General features: G+C 43.1%; 1 protein-coding gene across 1 annotated transcript in view; it reads right to left on the reverse strand.

The window, feature by feature from the left end:
- ippk (inositol 1,3,4,5,6-pentakisphosphate 2-kinase) overlaps positions 1 to 24042 on the reverse strand; it is a 38809-nt gene that overhangs the window by 8183 nt on the left and 6584 nt on the right. Inside the window, exons 3-9 of the mRNA XM_061940658.2 lie at positions 22753 to 22848; positions 10717 to 10783; positions 10508 to 10626; positions 5245 to 5334; positions 5106 to 5164; positions 4962 to 5034; positions 1714 to 1872 (exon numbers count right to left, since the gene is read on the reverse strand). Coding sequence (XP_061796642.2) covers positions 1714 to 1872; positions 4962 to 5034; positions 5106 to 5164; positions 5245 to 5334; positions 10508 to 10626; positions 10717 to 10783; positions 22753 to 22848 — 663 coding nt within the window. The remainder of the gene's footprint in view (positions 1 to 1713; positions 1873 to 4961; positions 5035 to 5105; positions 5165 to 5244; positions 5335 to 10507; positions 10627 to 10716; positions 10784 to 22752; positions 22849 to 24042) is intronic.

Consider the following 24042-nt stretch of genomic DNA (forward strand, 5'->3'; position numbering starts at 1 on the left):
TGTACTATGACTATGGTTTAAAAGAAGTAACACAGAAATATGAATATATCTAATTATCTGCCTCCGTCAGTGCCAAGCAGGGAGGCAATGGGCTCCCATTTTTATAGTCTTTGGTTTTTTGATTTGATGTATTTTTATTTCAAAAATGCAAAAAAAATAAACAAAAATGAGCAATGGACTTTTTATTTTTATTTTATTTTTCTACATATTTGAAAAGGAGGGAGAAGAAGTTTACACTTTGGTATGACTCGGCCGGGGTTTGAACTCACGACCTTCCAGTCTCACACTCTAACCACAAGGCCACTGAGAGGCATACTTGCCAATCTTGAGACCTCCGTTTTCGGGAGGTGGGGGGACGGGGGTGGGCGTGGGCGTGGCTAAAAGGGGAGGAGTATATTTACAGCTAGAATTCACCAAGTCAAGTATTTCATATATGTGTGTATATATATATATATATATATATATATATATATATATATATATATATATATAAGAAATACTTGAATTTCAGTGTTCATTTATTTACACATATACACACACATAACACTCATCTACTCATTGTTGAGTTAAGGGTTGAATTGTCCATCCTTGTTCTATTCTCTGTCACTATTTTTCTAACCATGCTGAACACCCTCTCTGATGATGCATTGCTGTGTGGCACGCACAAAAGTGCTGTCATCAAATGCACTAGATGGCAGTATTGTCCTGTTTAAGAGTGTCACAACATTGCTGTTTACGGCAGACCAACTGCTTTACAGTATACAAAAACGTGACTGCTGTTGTTGTGTGTTGTTGCCGCGCTGGGAGGACGTTAATGAAACTGCCTAACAATAAACCCACATAAGAAACCAAGAACTCGCCCTCCATCATTCTACAGTTATAACGTGATTGGGCAGGTACGCTGTTTATATTGTGGGTTAGCGGACTCAGGTCCTCATGGACCGGAGTCCGCCTGAATTTCGGGAGAAAATTTGTCCCGGGAGGTTTTCGGGAGAGGCGCTGAATTTCGGGAGTCTCCCGGAAAATCGGGGAGGGTTGGCAAGTATGCTGAGAGGGTTAACATAACAAAATGTGGACAAAGTGAAGCGCTGTGAATACTTCCCGGACGCACTATCCTTTTTTAGAAGTTAAAATTCCAACTTTAAAAAGTCAGTATCTCAGATACACAAATAGTACCGTATTTTTTGGAGTATAAGTCGCACTGGCCGAAAACGCATAATAAAGAAGGAAAAAAACATATATAAGTCGCACTGGAGTATAAGTCGCTTTTTTGGGGGGAAATGTATTTGATAAAAGCCAACAGCAAGAATAGACATTTGAAAGGCAATTTAAAATAAATAAAGAATAGTGAACAACAGGCTGAATAAGTGTACGTTATATGAGGCATAAATAACCAACTGGTATGTTAACGTAACATATTATGGTAAGAGTCATTCAAATAACTATAACATATAGAACATGCTATACGTTTACCAAACAATCTGTCACTCCTAATCGCTAAATCCCATGAAATCTTATACGTCTAGTCTCTTACGTGAATGAGATAATTGATATTTTACGCTAAGGTGTTAATCATTTCACACATAAGTCGCTCCTGAGCATAAGTCGCACCCCCGGCCAAACTATGAAAAAAACTGCGATTTATAGTCCGAAAAATACGGTAGATAAAAGGTCAACAAAAACAGTTTTAGTTCAATTCGGTGGGATCGTTACCTGGATGAAGTCGTTGAGGACCGCTCTGCCAGTCATGTGACCGTTGATTCGATTGTTTCCAGACAGGAAGTAAGGTCTGAGGTGATACAGCAGAGAGTTCAGGTCCAGCAAGTCTTCGCTGCCGCCGCCTTCCTTGCTGCTGTATATACACTGACCCCCCTGACACACACACCACACCTTCATTAGCAGCTTCCATTTGCTCAGACAAACAGCAACAAAAACTCAAAGAAGTGTGGAAAATAAGGGATGTTTGGCATTGGACTTTTTTTTAGCTGGTAGATTTCCTAACACTTTCAACTTGTTCTATTAATCCTGCAAGTGCTGCAACGATTCATTGATTAAAGTTGTCTGATATATATTTGTATTTTGTTGCTTCAATGAGTAAAATATGCAGACATTGTTTCTGCAAGACTGCTCCAAAACACCTATTGGTGATGCAGGTCCTACTTGATTACTCAAATAATCCTGCCAAGATCATGTCATGAAGTGTGGCGTTTGTGGCACAGCTCATTTTCTCAAGTAATGAAAGCACGGTGCTTTTAGTTATCAGCTCACTGAGGCCTGGAACTTTGTCTTGTTTTTTTGTTTGAAACTTGCATTAGTGCCATCTAGAGGACTTCAGTGGAACAGCCTGGGGCTGGAGGATTATGGCAAAAATAATCATCACAATTACTTTGATTGATATTGTAATCACAGTTAATAACATGATTATTTACTGCAACACCAAAACCCAACTTTAACTATAGTGTCGGGGGGGAAAACGGAACGGAAAGGAATAAACCACAAGTAAAATAATAATAATAATACATTTAAATAGCAATATAAACCTAGAAAATTATGTTTTTCCATTTTGTTTTTAATTCTGTTTTCTACCTTTTACACTTATTTTACCACCAGAGTGTGTTCTTTTTGTGTCATAATAAAATGTTAACTAAATTCAAAAATCCTCACATTTATTGAGACATTTTAGGTTAAAACATAATAATGGTATAAATGTATCAATAAGTGCTTTAAGTACATTACGCTTGTGTAAGGTACTTATATAAACCTTTATTTTGTTAGTGCAGTCAGACCGGATGTGACACACTGCGCAATTATTGTGAGGGATGGGGAGGGTGCTGTGCTGTTGTTCTCAGCTGAAACCTTTATTTTGTTAGCGCAGTCAGAGCAGTTTTGGCACGCTGCGCTATTATTGTGAAGGGGGAAGTGTGCTTTGCTGTTCTCAGCTTGATGCGTAAAGAGGTGACTTGGGGCTCTTATAAAAGATACTTTTTTGAAACCTTTATTTTGTTAGCGCAGTCAGAGCGGTTTTGGCACGCTGCGCTATTATTGTGAAGGGGGAAGTGTGCTTTGCTGTTGTCTCAGCTTGGGGCTCTTATAAAAGGTACTTTTTTTTTTTAAACCTTTATTTTGTTAGCGCAGTCAGACCGGATGTGGTACAGCACGCTATTATTGTGAAGGGGGAAGTGTACGTTGCTGTTGTTCTCAGCTTGATGCGTAAAGAGGTGACTTGGGGCTCTTATAAAAGATACTTTTTTGAAACCTTTATTTTGTTAGCGCAGTCAGAGCGGATTTGGCACGCTGCGCTATTACTGTGAAGGGGGAAGTGTGCTTTGCTGCTGTCTCAGCTTGACGCATACAGAAGCGACTTGGTTGTCTACTTGCATGTACGTTGCGCGGACCATTAATAGTTGTTTTTTTTCATGATCGTGAGAAACCATCCATCCATTTTATTCCGCTTATCCGATGTCGGGTCGCGGGTGCGGCAGCCTAAGCAAAGAAGCCCAGACTTCCCTCTCCCCAGCCACTTTGTCCAGCTCCTCCCGGGGGATCCCGAGGCGTTCCCAGGCCAGCCGGGAGAGATAGTCTTCCCAGCGTGTCCTGGTTCTTCCCCGTGGCCTCCTACCGGTCGGACGTGCCCTAAACACCTCCCTCCACTGCAAAAACTGAAATCTAAGTAAGATGAAATATGTCAAATAAGGGTGATATTTGCTTATTTTCTGTCTGATAAGATAATTCTTCTCACTAAGCAGATTTTATGTTAGTGTTTTACTTGTTTTAAGTGTTTTGGTCCTAAATGATCTCAGTAAGATATTACAGCTTGTTGCTGAGATTTGATGACCTATATTGAGTAAAACATGCTTGAAACTAGAATATCAAGTGTTGCAAAGCTGTGTCATCAACACTCAAGTATAAAACTACTTTTGTAAAGTAATCATTTCTTATTTCAAGCATGAAAAAAAAAATCATGATAATGGCACTAGCATGTACTTATTTAAGAATATTTTTCAACATATTGAGCAAAAAGGTCTATTTTTTTCTGTCTACCAAGAAAAGTGCACTTGTTATTAGTGAGAATATACTTATTTTAAGGTATTTTTGGGTTCATTGAGGTTAGCTAATTTTACTTGTTTTGGAAAGTCTTGACCAGCCGAAATTTCTTGTTCTATTGGCAGATAATTTTGCTTAGTTCAAATAAAATACCCCAAATTGTTGTATTTTTTTTCTTGTTTTGGAGCTCTGACTTTTTGCAGTGTAGGGACTGAAAGTACTGACAGCCTACAGAACCAGGCCAGACACTACAAAGTTCTACAGGAGCTTAATTTAAGAATATTTTTCAACATATTGAGAAAAAATATCTATTGTTCTTTTTTCTGTTAAGAAATGAATTTTACTTGTTTTGGAAAGTCTTGACAAGCCAAATTTTCTTTTTTGATTGGCAGATAATTTTGCTTAGTTCAAATAAAATACCCCTAATTTTTGTATATTTTTTTCTTGTTTTTGAACTCTGACTTTTTGCAGTGTAGGGAGGCGTTCGGGTGGCATCCTGAGCAGATGCCCGAACCACCTCATCTGGCTCCTCTCCATGTGGAGGAGCAGCGGCTTTACTTTGAGCTCCTCCCGGATGGCAGAGCTTCTCACCCTATCTCTAAGGGAGAGCCCCGCCACCCGGTGGAGGAAACTCATTTGGGCCGCTTGTACCCGTGATCTTTTCCTCTCGGTCATAACCCAAAGCTCATGACCATAGGTGAGGATGGGAACGTAGATCAACCGGTAAATTGAGAGCTTTGCCTTCTGGCTCAGCTCCTTCTTCACCACAACGGATCGATACAGAGTCATGAGAAACCATAATAGAAATCAAAATGTGATCACTCGTCCAGCCCTAGGGTGAGCACCTCCTTGTTAACTTGTGTGAGGGTGTGTCTTGTGGCGACGGTTGTGCAACAAACTTGTATATCGTGTGTCACCTTGAAGATTTTGAAGTTGTTCTGAGGTTCTTCTATGAGTTGTCTGATGGCAAAGTGCATTCTCTGTCTGCTCCTGAGTGACAGGGACAAGCGAGGCGTGACAAAAGGTGCAAAGAGAAGCTGTGGGCCCTAAGCTGGACTCACCCTGAGAACATGTCCAGAGGACAGTACAGGCTGCGTCTCTTCCAGCGCCCGTTGGTCACCTGAGGTGGCACACGGCAGCGTTCACAAAACAACACGCCACTGCGGTCGTCTGCGGCTTGACAGGAAGAATGTGGTTTACCTTGTAGTGTTGGTGCATGCAGAAGCGACACACTTTGGTCTTCACGTCTCTGCTGATGTGCTTGGAGGACGGCAGGAAGCCACACTTGGGCTGCAACAACACAATAACAGGCTTTCTGCAGCACATCTAATTGAATGCTTTTTAAAGCCACTAAAAATCTCTTTAATGCCACTAAAAGTCATTTTAATGTCCATGTCCTACTGCAGATATATTGTACATCGACAAAAGCATACAATGTCTGTATAGAATATCTGAAGTTTATATTAACTGTTACTCTATAGTGAATTAGAGCAGTGCGGATCATTCACAACGTTGGTTATTAAGAACGTACTCATAATCTGTTTATGCAATCAAAGTTGCTCAAATTTGATGACCTTGTTAAATGTATCCATCCATCCATCCATCTTCTTCCGCTTATCCGAGGTCGGGTCGCGGGGGCAGCAGCCTAAGCAGGGAAGCCCAGACTTCCCTCTCCCCAGCCACTTCGTCCAGCTCCTCCCGGGGGATCCCGAGGCGTTCCCAGGCCAGCCGGGAGACATAGTCTTCCCAACGTGTCCTGGGTCTTCCTCGTGGCCTCCTACCGGTCGGACATGCCCTAAACACCTCCTTAGGGAGGCGCTCGGGTGGCATCCTGACCAGATGCCCGAACCACCTCATCTGGCTCCTCTCGATATGGAGGAGCAGCGGCTTTACTTTAAGCTCCCCCCGGATGACAGAGCTTCTCACCCTATCTCTAAGGGAGAGCCCCGCCACCCGACGGAGGAAACTCATTTCGGCCGCTTGTACCCGTGATCTTGTCCTTTCGGTCATAACCCAAAGCTCATGACCATAGGTGAGGATGGGAACGTAGATCGACCGGTAAATTGAGAGCTTTGCCTTCCGGCTCAGCTTCTTCTTCACCACAACGGATCGATACAGCGTCCGCATTACTGAAGACGCCGCACCGATCCGCCTGTCGATCTCACGATCCACTCTTCCCTCACTCGTGAACAAGACTCCGAGGTACTTGAACTCCTCCACTTGGGGCAAGATCTCCTCCCCAACCCGGAGATGGCACTCCACCCTTTTCCGGGCGAGAACCATGGACTCGGACTTGGAGGTGCTGATTCTCATCCCAGTCGCTTCACACTCAGCTGCGAACCGATCCAGTGAGAGCTGAAGATCCTGGCCAGATGAAGCCATCAGGACCAAATCATCTGCAAAAAGCAGAGACCTAATCCTGCAGCCACCAAACCGGATCCCCTCAACGCCTTGACTGCGCCTAGAAATTCTGTCCATAAAAGTTATGAACAGAATCGGTGACAAAGGGCAGCCTTGGCGGAGTCCAACCCTCACCGGAAACGTGTCCGACTTACTGCCGGCAATGCGAACCAAGCTCTGACACTGATCATACAGGGAGCGGACCGCCACAATCAGACAGTCCGAAACCCCATACTCTCTGAGCACTCCCCACAGGACTTCCCGAGGGACACGGTCGAATGCCTTCTCCAAGTCCACAAAGCACATGTAGACTGGTTGGGCAAACTCCCATGCACCCTCAAGGACCCTGCCAAGAGTATAGAGCTGGTCCACAGTTCCACGACCAGGACGAAAACCACACTGTTCCTCCTGAATCCGAGGTTCGACTATCCGGCGTAGCCTCCTCTCCAGTACACCTGAATAGACCTTACCGGGAAGGCTGAGGAGTGTGATCCCACGATAGTTAGAACACACCCTCCGGTTCCCCTTTTTAAAGAGAGGAACCACCACCCCGGTCTGCCAATCCAGAGGTACTGCCCCCGATGTCCACGCGATGCTGCAGAGTCTTGTCAACCAAGACAGCCCTACAGCATCCAGTGCCTTAAGGAACTCCGGGCGGATCTCATCTACCCCCGGGGCCTTGCCACCGAGGAGCTTTTTAACTACCTCAGCAACCTCAGCCCCAGAAATAGGAGAGCCCACCACAGATTCCCCAGGCACTGCTTCCTCATAGGAAGACGTGTTGGTGGGATTGAGGAGGTCTTCGAAGTATTCCCTCCACCGATCCACAACTTCCGCAGTCGAGGTCAGCAGAACACCATCCGCACCATACACGGTGTTGGTAGTGCACTGCTTCCCCTTCCTGAGGCGGCGGATGGTGGTCCAGAATCGCTTCGAAGCCGTCCGGAAGTTGTTAAATGTTAAATGTAATACATTAATAATCTTGTATAAAACATTTAACAAATTATTGCCGCCTAATCTACAACATTTTTTTATAAGACGAGTGCAGGCTCATAACTTGAGAGGCTTTGGTAATTTCTCATTGCCGAGAGCTCAAACCACTCCTAAACGTTTTTATATGTCTGTATGCGGAGTAAAACTATGTTTGTGTGTCTGTATGCGGAGTAAAACTATGTTTGTGTGTCTGTATGCGGAGTAAAACTCTGTTTTTGTGTGCCTGTATGCGGAGTAAAACTATGTTTTTGTGTGCCTGTATGCGGAGTAAAACTCTGTTTTTGTGTGTCTGTATGCGGAGTAAAACTCTGTTTTTGTGTGTCTGTATGCGGAGTAAAACTCTGTTTTTGTGTGTCTGTATGCGGAGTAAAACTCTGTTTTTGTGTGTCTGTATGCGGAGTAAAACTCTGTTTTTGTGTGTCTGTATGCGGAGTAAAACTCTGTTTTTGTGTGTCTGTATGCGGAGTAAAACTATGTTTGTGTGTGTTTGTATGCGGAGTAAAACTATGTTTGTGTGTGTTTGTATGCGGAGTAAAACTATGTTTTTGTGTGTCTGTATGCGGAGTAAAACTATGTTTGTGTGTGTGTTTGTATGCGGAGTAAAACTATGTTTTTGTGTGCCTGTATGCGGAGTAAAACTGTTTGTGTGTGTCTGTATGCGGAGTAAAACTATGTTTGTGTGTGTCTGTATGCGGAGTAAAACTATGTTTGTGTGTGTTTGTATGCGGAGTAAAACTATGTTTGTGTGTGTTTGTATGCGGAGTAAAACTATGTTTTTGTGTGTCTGTATGCGGAGTAAAACTATGTTTTTGTGTGTCTGAATGCGGAGTAAAACTATGTTTTTGTGTGCCTGTATGCGGAGTAAAACTCTGTTTTTGTGTGCCTGTATGCGGAGTAAAACTATGTTTTTGTGTGTCTGTATGCGGAGTAAAACTATGTTTGTGTGTGTGTTTGTATGCGGAGTAAAACTATGTTTTTGTGTGCCTGTATGCGGAGTAAAACTATGTTTGTGTGTGTCTGTATGCGGAGTAAAACTGTTTTTGTGTGCCTGTATGCGGAGTAAAACTCTGTTTTTGTGTGTCTGTATGCGGAGTAAAACTATGTTTGTGTGTGTCTGTATGCGGAGTAAAACTATGGAACAAACTGGACTTACAACACAAGCAATGCCAAACTATTAATGGATTTCAACTATGATACAAACATGGAGTCTGGTTCAAATGTAGAGATGAGGGTCTTTAATTTAATTTGACCAGCTGTTGTACTCTGTCTCAAAGTGTTAACATGTGCTCAATGTTTCCTTACCATTATTGCTATGTTGTCTATTACCATTGTTGGTATATTCATTATTCCTACATTGTTGATAAAAATTATTGTTACAGTGTAATAATTATTGTTACTTGTGGTAATGCCACTATGATACAACATTTGTATTATAATCCTTAAACAAAGTAACAGTGAAAGTCAATGTATTAATCACTGAAAGGAGAACTGGGGGTGGGATTAAATACATTATCTTCTTCCCACTCCCTTTCAGGCAAAACTGGACAATCATGCATTACATACTATACATTACCTTTTGCACTATATTCATTTATATTATTATGTGTTGTCTACCTTGTACTTTATTTTTATTAAATGTCATTGCCTGAAATAAAAAAATAAAAATAAAAAATAAAAATAAAAAAATAATTATATATATATATATATATATATATATATATTAGAATTGGCAATGAAAAGCAATTGAAATTGACATGTTGTACAAGTTAATGGTCTTCATATTGCTGAATGGCAATGTTTTAACCTTCTATATTTATTATTCAAATGTAATCTTGAGCCTGCTAATCATTCTGTACATGAGGACTCGACCAGAACATGTCATAGAAGAATTTACACAATATATCAGCCAACCAGAAAAAAACCTTCCACACCCCATATTTCTCAACTGATGTACTAGCATTTCTTTAGGTGCAAATGTCACAGAATAACATGACATCTTTGACAAAGCATGATCGTAATGCAAGACATTTTTATTTTGTTAATGTAGTTAAACTGGATGTATAGCATAGCGCTTGAATGTTGAACCTGGAAAAGTGTGTGGTTGGTTTAAGGAAGTGTCTTGACATGTTGTGATGTCGGAGCGACTGTTTGCAATAATAAAAGTCCTCTTTTGACATCCTGCCAACAGTCTTTCATTTCTGTTGAGCTTTTGTCATCATACTTACCGAATCAGTCACGGTAACAATCTACATGTTATGTTTTTTACTGCACCTTAACTGTAATCTCAACATGGAAGTTAAACACCACCCACCTCCGAACGACGAGTGCAGCAGGCATTAGCTGCAGTGACGTGGTCTCACTGCGAACAATAGTCCTTTCTTGTCAGGAGAACAACTTGCCATGGCTTTGAACCTGATATTTCCATAATGTAGCCTTTTCTTTCTCCATTTATGTTCGCTATTGTCCCGCTTGTGGCTCATCACTAACTAGTGAACTGCAGCCAAGTTTCCCCCGCTGTGGCATGGCCTTAGGGTCAATAAGGACACGTGTGCGTTAAATGCCCGTAAAAACAAAAGTGTGCCGTTATTGAAATTTATAGTTAAATGTTACTGCGTTAACTTTAACAGCCCTAATATACATATATACACATTTTAGTTTCTTTAAAGTGTGGAGTTTTTTACTAAAGTAGGGACTTTTGTCAAGGTTAGAACCAATTATTTATGTTTCGTTGTACTTGTGCAATGACAATAAAGACCTACCTACCTACCTTTATAATGATTCCTGCTTCAAAATACAAACATTTTGGTTGGTGAACCTACAATTAAGTTTGTAGATTGAAGTTCAGCTATATTTATTTTTCTTTAGTGGTAGCAGCAGCTGCCAGTTGCGGTAGCGTTGTAGTGACAACAAAAGTGATTTCACCGCATTACATTTTTAATGCCTCTGGACATTGAATTTAATGCTTTTTAATGCCATTTCATGACTTTCAATGACCCGCAGAAGCCCTGACTAGTAACAGAGTGACATCTTAACGACCGACCTCTGAGGCTAAAAGTGCGTGCAGGTGTACCTTGATTTCCACACACAGTGGGGGAGGGCGTGATGGCTGCAGGAGGCTTGGAGATGTCAGATTTGGCAGGCAGAGGGCACAGCCGCTGTAAATGTCCATCACTTTATCACAACGCCACGCTGACGCACACACAAGGACAAAAACACACTTGTTATTTATTGTTCTTATGGACACAAAGTAGGGTCCAGTGGGGTTGATGTCAGTCTTACCAGGGCGCTGATGTTGAACTTTGATTGACAGCTGTCGCACAAACTCCAGGGGCAGCTTGACTACTTCCTGTAGACAAGTTCAACGTTTATTATCAACGACGACGTTGGAGCCTATATATATATATATATATATATATATATATATATATATATATATAAAAAGCCTGTATTATTTATTTATTAATTGTTTTGACAATGAAATCAAATAATGCCAATAGGGGTGTAACGGTACACAAAAATGTCGGTTCGGTACGTACCTCGGTTTAGAGGTCACGGTTCGGTTCATTTTCGGTACAGTAAGAAAACAACAAAATATACATTTTTGGGTTATTTATTTAGCAAATTTGCAAAATCTTCCACCAAAAATATTTTTCTTAGTGGAATATTTGATGTGAAGTAATGGGAACCTTGGATAGGTCAATAATTCATAATAACATTGATTTTGATTCAATATTATGTTTTGAGCAATGACAGTTTGAAAGAAAAAAAAAAAACAGCTTTGTTTTATTAGTCAACATTGCAACTTTTTCTAAATTACGGTACATTTAACCTTTGAGCTTTTTTATTTCACTTTTGTTATGTTTTTGTTTATTTGAATAGTATTTTTAGAATGTGCCGTGGGCCTTTAAAACATTCGCTGTGGGCCGCAAATGGCCTCCGGGGCACACTTTTGACACCCCTGCTATAGATAATAAAAAATTAAATATGATGAATCTATGGATAAAAAGCAGAGCCTGGCGACGCATGCGCGTTTATCATAACTCTCTCTCTCTCTCTCTCTCTCTCTGTCTCTGCCCCTCCCTCACCAATGCTGCTGCACGCACAATTTGTTTTGTTTTTAACCCCTTCTTAACCCTGAACGTACATTGAAAATACACGCAACCCTAACTCAAAATGCCGGACATTTGAGGCATTTAAGAAACTCCGCCCTGACAGCTCCGCAAAAGAGAACATGTCCGGTGAAAAGAGGACGTATGGTCAGTCTATCGTAGCCCGTTAGCTGCTAGCATGCCATGTGTTGTGCCTCGGTGTGCATTGTTTACACAACGTGCGTTACGCTACTTAATATGTCCGTGTGGAAACTCGTTCGGTACACCTCCGAGCCGAACCGGAACCCCCGTACCGAAATGGTTCAATACAAATACACGTACCGTTACACCCCTAAATGCCAATGATGACGTTGATGAATTATTGGATGTTTTAGATCAGTGGTTCTTAAACTGGGTTCGATCGAACCCTAGGGGTTCGGTGAGTCGGCCTCGGGTTCGGCAGAGCCTCCGCCGCAGCGGTCAAGACACACCAGACTCATGAATTGATTAACGTGGACCCCGACTTAATTAAACAAGTTGAAAAACTTATTCGGGTGTTACCATTTAGTGGTCAATTGTACGGAATATGTACTGTACTGTGCAATCTACTAATACAAGTTTCATTCAATCAATCAATCGTGTAAATAAAAACTTCTCCCTATCGGCGTATCTGTACTGTAAAGTTAACATTTGAATGACAATAAAAAGCAAGTCTAATGTCTAAGTATTATGGATACCCCCAAACAATGTTCCCTGATTTGCAGGTGTGTGATTTGCACTGTGTTGGTTTTGTTCTTTGAACAAGGTGATGTTCACGCACGGTTCATTTTGTGCACTAGTAAAAAAAAACATAACTTTGTCTTGAATTTGAACAAAAAAATAAAACATTTTATTTTTCACTAAAGAAGGGTTGGGTGAATGCGCATATGAAACTGGTGGGGTTCGCTCCCTCCAACAAGGTTAAGAACCACTGTTTTAGATTAATTATGATTGACTGATTGTTTTCAGCTGCTCACGCTTCTCCTGGTGAGTCACTTCCTCCTCCTATGATTAAGAAGACAGGACAGCTTGGTGCTCCTTTTGTCTGTCTGTCATGTTGAAGCAGTGAGGAGTGAAACAGTTTATTTTTTACCGCTAAATAAGTCTTATTTTGATAATTTTGAAGTCAACCACGGAGAATATTTTTGTTTGTGAAAATAAATGATGATCATTTGGAATCTAGAAATATATCCGCGAGTGCTTATTAAGGAATTTAGTGAGTCATATCTTTATTTTTTAAACTTTTTTGGAACGCAAGAGTAGCCGAAACAAGTAAACTTCACGGAAGCACCGAAGGATCAACCACGATCGCTCTGCACCGATGACAGAAAGCAGCCGGCGGGCCGTGAGTAAAATCAGCTGATGGACTTCATGAATGAATGAATGGCTGCGCTGTATGGAATCATTCGAACGCTATGGAAAGGAAAGTTTCAGATTGTGGATGTGAAATGCAATAAAACAGGATGTTGGACGGACGTCTAAAAATTAACTAAACGATGAAATAAGTGGAAATTAAATTGAGCTGTGTGATTATCTGGAATGATAAAACAGGATGTTGGACGGACGTCTAAAAATTAACTAAATGATGAAATAAGTGGAAATTAAATTGAGCTGTGTGATTATCTGGAATGATGTCTGGCACACCTTCGCGCAGAGGCAGACTGGGCGCGTGCACGAGGAGGCTCAATGAAATAAAGACTTTGATGACTGATGATAGAAATGCTGATAAAGTCAATGATGAATTTGAAGTATTTAAAAAGGAGCTGTGGATGAATTTAAAAATGCTCACAAATCTGTGCAAGATTTCTTATCAGAGGAGGAAAAGGATAATGATTATTATGACTGGTATGAACCCAGAATAATTAATTTGAATTATTTCATGAAAGATGGAAAAGAGAAATTGCACAATCAAAAGTTGGACCACTGGACAGCATCACAAATCAAAGTCTGCCAATGGATCAAAAGCCTCTAGATCTTCCTCAGTACCCTCAGAATTAAAAAAGGCCAAAGCGGTACAGGCTGCTGCAATGGCTCGAGCTGCTGCACGAAGGAAAAACACACTTTGTAACTGGAGGAAACAAAGCTTAAAGCAAATATGGAGCAAATGGAGTTGGAAGCAGACCTCGCAGCATCAACTGCTAAAATAGAAATCCTTCAAAGTGATTTAATTCATGAAAGTAATGAAGTGGCTCAGGAACCCATGACTGAGTATTATGATTCTCACCATAAAACAGAAACTATGGAGAGCAATGTGGACTTTATAGAGTTAGGTGCAATACCCAAAACCCCACTTCACCAAACCATCTTAGGTATCCACAGACCTCTACTTAAAAGGAACAACACATCAGAAGATTTAAATAAACCTCAAAACAAAAACACAAGACCCAGAGTGTAAATCAGACTCAAATAATAAATCACTCTGCACAAGATAATGTGGTTATTAATGCTGCTCATGATAACTTGGATATGGTTATTCATACATACATATATATATATATATATATACTGTGTATATATATATATATATATATATATATATATATACTGTGTATATATATATATATATATATATATATATATATATATATATATATATATATATATATATATTAGGGCTGCAACTAACGATTAATTTGATAATGGATTAATCTGTCGATTATTACTTCGATTAATTGATTAATAATCGGATAAAAGAGACAATACATTTCTATCCTTTCCAGTATTTTATTGAAAAAAAACAGCATACTGGCACCATACTTATTTTGATTGTTTCTCGGCTGTTTGTACATGTTGCAGTTTATAAAGGTTTATAGAATAAATAAATAAAAAATTAAGTAAAATTGCCTCTGACTAAATTAATCGCCAACTATTTTTATAATCGATTTTAATCGATTTCATCGATTAGTTGTTGCAACCCTAATATAATATAATATATATATATATATATATATTTTTTTTTTTTTTTTTTTTTTTTTTTTATTAATCTTCATATGTCTTACTTGTATTTTATTATTTATCTCTACAGGAATATACACTGCTATTTTACAAGTTTTATTATTTTTATTTTGCAACATTTCTCAGATGAGCCATCTGCCTCAGGGGTTATCGGCCATGCTTGTGGGGGCGCTTTGGTGTCAGCGTCCTGGTGGCCATGGCCTGATGACCTCCTGGTGCAGATGTGATAGTGTTTACTCACATGTCCCCTCTGTACTCAGCCATGCGATCATTGGTCCATCATATAGTTGTGTATGTTGTGTGTGTGTTTGTGTTTGGTATCTGTATCCGTGCGTATGTATGTGATAATGGGGGATATGGGTCACCGGGGTATTGTTTTTAACTTTGTGAAGCACTTTGTGTTGCATTTCTTTTATGTATGAAAAGCGCTTTATAAATAAAGCTTGATTTGATTTGATTTGAAAAGATTGAGTCACGTTCCTGCTTGGAGCCAACATGTGGCGTGTTTATCAGCGTCAATCACAACATAAGTCCTTTACGTGTCTAAAAGGGGTCATCAGCTGACTGGCTATTATCAGCAGTGTTGTTTCTAACTTCAAGAGAAACACAGAGATGTTGTCACAGAGTCAAAACCTGCATTGTGAGCGCTTGAAAGAAAAGGATTTGAATTTTTCCGTTGCGACATTTTGCCTGCAGCTAAGGTTTGTTTCACTTTTAATGAGATATAATTAGTGTGGCGCATGAACAAGACGTAACAATATCAAAATGATCTCTGCAAAAAGGAGTGAAAGTGGAAACGCATTAGCCTTGAAGTAAATACGCACTGTTGATGCTTGGCTTGTCCACACAAACATTCTCAATGCTTGCACAAATACTTCAAACCTGTTTTCCATTTATTTCAAACACTTTATTTGTTGAACTACACTAACTTGTGCACACAGTCTAACAAGGCAACTTCCTCCAAGTCAACCTGTTGTGTTGCTCAATAACTTCTCATCAGCCACTTTCACATTTACTGTCAATCCGGCGCATTTCCCTCCTTTTTTTTTTTTTTTTTTAATAAAAATTGTATGACTTATGTCTGGGCGATATAGACCAAAACTCATATTCCAGTATATTTTGGCTGAATATCGATATTTGCTATATATATATCCCCATATTTTTTTCCCGGAAAGGGAATTTAGACAAATACTTAATATTAGTAATTTTCTGGACATTTTAAAGGTAAAATATGAAATTATTAAAAAGCGTTGAAAATAATAAGAATAGTAACTTATAATCTTTAAAACAAACCTTTAGCGACAGTGCATCCGGAAAGTATTCACAGCGCTTCACTTTTTCCACAATTTGTTATGTTACAGCCTTGTTCCAAATTGTAATACATTTATTTTTGTCCTCAAAATTCTCCCCAGAATACCCCATAAAGACAATGTGAAAAGGTTTGCTTAAAAGATTTTGCAAATGTATTCAAAAATGAAAAGCTTTATTTACAGCTTTTGCTTAATACTTTGTTGATGCACCTTTGGCAGCAATTACAGCCTCAAGTCTTTTTGAATACGATGCCACAAGCTTGGCACACCTATCTTTGGACAGTTTCGCCCATTCCTCTTTGTCTAATCAGTGAGATGACCATAAAACCTGTCAGCTACAACTCTGACTAAATGTTGACTACTGTACTTTTATAGAAAATGTATTTGTGGAGAGGGGCGTGGTTCACGCGTTCCCTGCGGGCGGGGTGTGTGCAGGGGCCGGCCATGAAGCGGCATACAGGTGAGTGGATATCTCAGCTGGAACGAGTTATCTAATCACCTGTTCCTTTTATTAGCAGCGTCGGAGACCATGAGGGGGTGGTGTGGGCTGGAGACGACGAGAGCGACACCACGAGAGAGACGCTGAAAAGCGGAAAGAGACTTTGGGAGAAAGAAAATAAAAGAATTGTAAACGCTGCATCGGATGGTTGTGCCAGTTCCTGTGGTCCCAGACGAACCCGAACCTGAGCCTTGCTACAGTGGCGCCCAACAGGAAAGCGGACCAGGAAGAGGATGTCGGCACCAACCCCTTTGGAGGCGCTGGGCCAAGTTCTGGCCGAGGTGTCAGCGGCGAGCAGACAGCAGACCCAAGTGCTGCGAGTGCTGATGAACAGAGCAGAGGCAGCGGGAGGGATGTCCTCCATGAAGCGCATGGTGGAGGGGGAGGACCCCCAGGCATTCCTGGACGTCTTCGAGGCCACGGCGACGTCGTGCAAGTGGCCGGAGGAGGAATGGGGCGCGAAGCTGCTGCCGCTCCTGGACCGCCCCGAAGACCACCGCCGAAAGTTCCGGGCCATGAAGTTGGGGTCAGAGGACCGGCCCTTCGTGTTGGCATACCGGATGAGGGACGCGGCAACCCGGTGGCTCCAGCCCAATGGGCTGGACCCAAAGATGTTGGAGTCCATCATCCTAAAACAATTTATTGATGCCCTCCCGGCCAGGACCTCAGCATGGGTGCGGTACCACAGCTCCCCAGATGTAAAAACAGCGGTGAAACTGGCGGAGGAGCACCTGGCGGTCCAGCGGGAGGCGACCCCAAAGACAGCCGAAAGGCCCACCCCAGCACCCCGCCGACGACTCGCCCCGCTATGGGGGGGGATGGAGGAGACGTCCCGGGAGCAGCGACCACGCACGGCCGAGCCACCCGGAGCCAACGAGCAGGTCCCCCACGCGGGCAGCCAACAAAAAATCGCACCCACATATACACAGCAAGGGGGGGGACACGGGGCTATAATATCTCCTCTGTTGGTGCATTTCAGGGTACCGGCGCTGCGGAGAGGGGGCTTCCCTCGCAGATGGCGCCTCAAACACCAGGGCCGGTGTGCTGGAGGTGCGGACGGCCCGGTCACGTGCGCCGGGAGTGCTCCATGATGGAGGTGGGGCAGGTGATGCGGGTTGTCGGGCCTCCAGCACCCGCCCCCGATCTGGGGGAGACGTACTGCGTCCCGATAAGGGTACAAGGGAGTACATACCGGGCGATGGTGGATTCGGGCTGTAAACAGTCCATGATCCACCAAAATCTGGTTCGACCCGGGGTATTGAGGCATGCAACACGGGTGAAAATTAGGTGTATTCATGGGGATGTGCACGAGTACCCTATTGTGCCAGTGGAAATTTTACATAAAAATCAAAAGCATAAAGTCAAGGTTGCCGTAAGCGCGCAATTTACGCACCCCGTAATTCTAGGGACGGATTGGCCGGGATTTAACCAGTTGGTGACGCAATGTGTGGGGGTGCGTTCACGGACAGTAGGCGAGGGGAGTATCCGCGCAGTTCTCAGCGGCGACGCGGCTTCATCCGGTACTGCCGAGCGGGAACCGGGGGGGGCTTCGCGGGAGGCCCCCCCGGCCCCCCGGTGGCATCCTACTGAGGATTTTCCCCTCGAGCAGTCCCGTGATGAAACCTTGTGCGAGGCCTGGGACCAGGTGGATTATATTGACGGTCAGCTGGTGCGCCCGGGGAAAGCGCGGGTATTCCCCCATTTTTCAATTATTCGGGATAGATTGTACCGAGTGGGCCGTGACACTCAAACCGGGGAGGAACACACCCAGTTGTTGGTGCCAAAACGCCACCGGGAAATGGTTTTCCAGGCGGCGCATTTTAATCCCATGTCTGGCCATTTAGGGTATGATAAAACACTTAATCGGGTCATGGTCCGATTCTATTGGCCAGGCCTCCGGGCAGACGTGCGCCGTTGGTGCGCTGCCTGCCCAGACTGCCAGCTGGTGAACCCAGCGGCCACCCCAAAGGCGCCCTTGCGCCCATTACCGCTCATGGAGGTCCCGTTTGAGAGAATTGGGATGGACCTCATCGGACCATTTCACCCGAGCACACGGAGATACCGCTTTGTGTTAGTCCTGGTGGATTACGCAACGCGCTATCCCGAAGCAGTGCCCTTGCGCTCTATCTCTGCAAAGAGTGTTGCGCAAGCGCTGTTTCAGGTCATCTCCCGAGTTGGAATCCCGAAAGAGATTCTGACTGACCAAGGCACGTCCTTTATGTCACGCACGATAAAGGAACTTTACGGGTTATTGGGAATTAAAGCGATCCGCACCAGCGTATATCATCCGCAAACAGATGGGCTGGTGGAGAGATTAAATAAAACGCTGAAAACCATGATCCGTAAATTTATGCACGAGGACAAACAAAATTGGGATAAATGGTTGGACTCCCTAATGTTTGCGATGCGCGAGGTACCCCAGGCCTCAGTTGGTTTTGCACCATTTGAGTTATTGTACGGCCGAAGGCCTCGCGGAGTGCTGGACGTTATTAAGGAAAGCTGGGAGGAGGGTCCGAGCTCCAGCAAAAATGAAATTCAGTACGTCATGGACATGCGAGCAAAACTCCACAAGGTGGGGCACTTGTCACGTGAGAATTTGCTCCGTGCCCAAGAGCGTCAGCGGCGCACGTATAACAGGGGGACCCAACTACGCAAATTCGCACCGGGAGAAAAAGTACTTGTATTGCTTCCAACCTCAAACTCCAAATTACTTGCAAAGTGGCAGGGACCCTTTGAGGTCGCACGGCAAGTGGGTGATTTCGATTATGAGGTTCGGCGCTCGGACCGACGCGGAGACACTCAGATTTACCATCTGAACCTGCTGAAGGCGTGGAAGGAGGCGGAGCCTGTTTCCATGGTGACAGTAGTGAGGGAGGAGGAGGAGTTGGGGCCGGAGATCCCGCGCTCTGGCCCGGCCCCTCGGCTGACCTGTGATGACCAGCTCACATTGGCGCAGAGAGCGGAGGTTGCTGAGTTACAGCAGCGCTACTCTGATGTGTTCTCCTCGCGGCCCGGTCGCACGAATCTCATCCGACATCATATTGAGACCAGCCCGGGGGTTACGGTGCGGTCTCGGCCATATCGGCTTCCCGAACACAAGCGCAAAGTGGTTCGGGAGGAATTAAAACCCATGCTTGAGTTGGGTGTAATAGAAGAATCCCACAGCGCGTGGTGCAGTCCCGTTGTTCTGGTTGGGAAGAGGGACGGGACTGTGCGGTTCTGTGTGGATTACCGCAGGGTGAATGAAATATCACGTTTTGACGCGTACCCAATGCCTCGGGTCGACGAGCTCCTAGATCGGCTGGGCACTGCTCGTTTTTTCACGACGCTGGATTTGACCAAGGGCTACTGGCAGATTCCCTTGTCACCAGAGTCCCGAGAAAAAACGGCTTTCTCCACTCCGGAAGGTTTGTACCAATTTGTAACACTTCCGTTTGGCTTGTTCGGTGCGCCCGCCACGTTCCAGCGTCTCATGGACCGCGTGCTGCGCCCCCACGCTGCATACGCGGCTGCCTACCTAGATGATGTCATCATCCAGAGTGGCAGCTGGGAAGAACACATGCGGCGGGTGGGGGCGGTGCTCGGGTCCCTGAGGCGGGCGGGGCTCACCGCCAACCCGGCGAAGTGCGCAGTTGGCCGGAGGGAGGTACAGTATCTGGGGTACCACTTGGGAGGGGGACAGGTGCGGCCCCAGGTAGACAAAACAGCGGCAATCGCGGCCTGTCCACCCCCCAAGACAAAAAAAGAGGTGAGGCAGTTTTTGGGACTGGCGGGCTATTACCGGCGGTTCATTCCCCGGTTCGCGAACTTAACCGGCCCACTGACTGACCTCACCCGAAAGGGTGCTCCAGAACTGGTCCAGTGGACGGAGCAGTGCCAGCGGGGTTTTGAGAAGGTAAAAACAGCACTCTGCGAGGAGCCGGTGCTGCACATGCCTAACTTTGACATCCCTTTCTGTCTGCAGGCGGACGCGTCGGGCCGGGGGCTGGGGGCGGTGCTGTCCCAGCGGGTGGGGGACGTCGACCGCCCCGTGCTGTACATCAGCCGTAAACTCTCGGACCGGGAGGCAAGGTACAGCACGGTGGAGAGGGAGTGCCTTGCCATCCGGTGGGCGGTCGGGGCCCTCCGCTACTACCTGTTGGGGCGTGCCTTCAGTCTCTGCTCGGACCACAAACCGCTCCAGTGGCTCCACCGCATGAAGGACGCCAACACGCGGATCACCCGGTGGTATCTGGCATTACAGCCCTACAACTTCCGGGTGGTCCACAGGCCTGGTGCGCAGATGGCCGTGGCCGACTTCCTCTCTCGCCCCGCTATGGGGGGGTGTGGGGGGGAGTGGGCACGGCCGGACGGCTGCCCGGCCTGAGTCTAGCGGTGGAGGCATGTGGAGAGGGGCGTGGTTCACGCGTTCCCTGCGGGCGGGGTGTGTGCAGGGGCCGGCCATGAAGCGGCAGACAGGTGAGTGGATATCTCAGCTGGAACGAGTTCTCTAATCACCTGTTCCTTTTATTAGCAGCGTCGGAGACCATGAGGGGGTGGTGTGGGCTGGAGACCACGAGAGCGACACCACGAGAGAGACGCTGAAAAGCGGAAAGAGACTTTGGGAGAAAGAAAAAAGAATTGTAAACGCTGCATCGGATGGTTGTGCCAGTTCCTGTGGTCCCAGACGAACCCGAACCTGAGCCTTGCTACAGTATTGAATACCGAAAATGAAAGCAGAAAAGGTTTCCTCTTGTTGATTCAAGGTGAATCTGTAATCAGCGAGATCACCATAAAACCTGTCAGCTACAGCTCTGACTAAATGTTGATTACTGTACTTTTATTGAACATTTATGAAATAAATGATAAATGAAATACTAGTAATAATACTAATAATAAATACCGAAAATGAAAGCAGAAAAGGTTTCCTCTTGTTAATTCAAGCTAAAGTTTTGCTTGCACTTTATTCAAATAATATGTGAATGCATTGTTCATTAATTGTTGTTTACTTGCTTGTTTGTATCCACAATTGATTTGTACATAATTCCCTAACAAGAAATAACAGGAATATACACTGCAAAAAGTCAGTGTTCAAAAACAAGAAAAAAAAATATTTTACTTGAACTAAGCAAAATTATCTGCCAATAGAACAAAAAAATGTGGCTTATCAAGACTTTCCAAAACAAGTAAAATTAGCTAACCTCAATGAACCCAAAAATACCTTAAAATAAGTATATTCTCACTAATAACAAGTGCACTTTTCTCGACAGAAAAAACTAATATGAAACCTTTTTTCTCAATATGTTGAAAAATATTCTTAAATTAAGTAAATGCTAGTGCCATTATCTTGACATAATGATATGCGCTCGGCATTACATTTCTTGCAATTTCCCATCGCCCGACCAAATTTTTTTTATTGTAATTTTGAAGAATTTATCTGAATGTGCATGAACTATTTCTGTTCAAAATTGTTTGAAATGTCACATGTTAAATGTTTAAATATTAACGGTCAGTTTGCTGTACTGTGCCAACTGTACTACTATATGAGTACTTAGGTTCTATTGACACTGTCTTGTTATTGACATTAAACTAGTGTACCATGTTACATCAAGCTATCACTTACGGCGTTGTAACGGACCTAAAAGTAATTAATTGAATTACTTGTTACCAGTAAAAGTAGGAACACTGTCATTGGTACTGCACAGTGAATGTATCATCATCACTCTTTACTGCAGAGTACTTACCGTATTTTTCGGACTATAAGTCGCAGTTTTTTTTCATAGTTTGGCCGGGGGTGCGACTTATACTCAGGAGCGACTTATGTGTGAAATTATTAACACATTAGCGTAAAATATCAATTAGCTCATTCACGTAAGAGGCTAGACGTATAAGATTTCATGGGATTTAGCGATTAGGAGTGACAGATTGTTTGGTAAACGTATAGCATGTTCTATATGTTATAGTTATTTGAATGACTCTTACCATAATATGTTACATTAACATACCAGTTGGTTATTTATGCCTCATATAACGTACACTCATTCATCCTGTTGTTCACTATTCTTTATTTATTTTAAATTGCCTTTCAAATGTCTATTCTTGGTGTTGGCTTTTATCAAATACATTTCCCCCAAAAATGCGACTTATACTCCAGTGCGACTTATATGTTTTTTTCCCTTCTTTATTATGCATTTTCGGCCGGTGCGACTTATACTCCGGAGCGACTTATACTCCGAAAAATACGGAATACGGACTTCAGAATATGACTGCTGTACATTTGTTTTTGGAAATGCATGTCAAAAAGATCTATGAAGGCTTTAAGCTAGTGTTCATAAAGGGTGGTGGCGATTTCTCAACTCATCGCTTCTGGAACACAACCTGCATGATGGGAAACAAACTACTACAGAGTAGTTTGTTTTTTCCAATGAAAACAAAGATGGCGTACCCCGCTGTGGATGAACTTCTCTCCCAGCAAGCTGCTCATCACGTTGGTGCTGAAGTCAACAATGTTCTGGATCTGCCTGAAGGCCTGCTCTGTCGTCTGCAGCACACACACACGCAAACACATTAGCGGTTTATAGTGACTGTATTTATATTATTTACATGTAAAAAAAAAAAAAAGTGTTTGTTTATTGTGAGCGAACTGTGGTGCTGAATTTCCCCCAGGGATCAATAAAGTACTTTCTATTCTATTCCATGCTAACAAGCACAAGCAGTCATCTTTATAGTTACATATGACCTTAACAATTTAAAATGTGAAATAAAAAGTGTTTCTCGCCTTCCTGTCGGTCATTTTTTCTTAATAATGATCTGGCAGCAGCCAGCGTCATCTCACAAGACCCTCGGGTGCCGTGAATGTCAATCAAGTGACGAAAGTGAAGTCATAGTGAAGATTGATGATCAGTAATTTTTAGGTCTATTTCTTTAATGCCTGGCTGGCAATCAACATAATGTGCACCCCTGAAATCCCATATTTTAAGCAATTTTCCCACGAAATTTCCCATATTTTGAAATGCAAATGTTGCTTCTTCTCTGAGACGTACGTAATAAAGTTGTTTATGAAATCCCCTGATAATATTTGGTGCTAAAGTAACCACAACATTGAACATTATGTCGCTACTGGTCTGTTTCCTCAAATATAAAGTTAAAAAAACAACTTGAAGCCTTGTCCAGCTGTTTACTGACATATACTACTCACGTTTAAAAGAATTTTAACTACATACAGTCGTGGTCAAAAGTGTACATCCACTTGTAAAGAACATAATGTCATGGCTGTCTTGAGTTTCCAATCATTTCTACAACTCTTATTTTTTTTGTGATAGAGTGATTGGAGCACATACTTGTTGGTCACAAAAAACATTCATGAAGTTTGCTTCTTTTATGAATTTATTATGGGTCTACTGAAAATGTGAGCAAATGTGCTGGGTCAAAAGTATACATACAGCAATGTTAATATTTGCTTACATGTCCCTTGGCAAGTTTACCTGCAATAAGGCGCTTTTGGTAGTCATCCACAAGCTTCTGCTTGAATTTTTGACCACTCCTCTTGACAAAATTTGTGCAGATCAGCGAAATTTGTTGGTTTTCTGACATCAGAATCAGAAATACTTTATTAATCCCCGAGGGGAAATTAAAATTTTCAGCACAATCCCTTTCAAGATCAGACAAACATTACAGGTTTCATGGACTTGTTTCTTCAGCATTGTCCACACGTTTAAGTCAGGACTTTGGGAAG

Source organism: Nerophis lumbriciformis, linkage group LG03 (assembly GCF_033978685.3).
Source record: "Nerophis lumbriciformis linkage group LG03, RoL_Nlum_v2.1, whole genome shotgun sequence".
NCBI lineage: Eukaryota > Metazoa > Chordata > Actinopteri > Syngnathiformes > Syngnathidae > Nerophis > Nerophis lumbriciformis.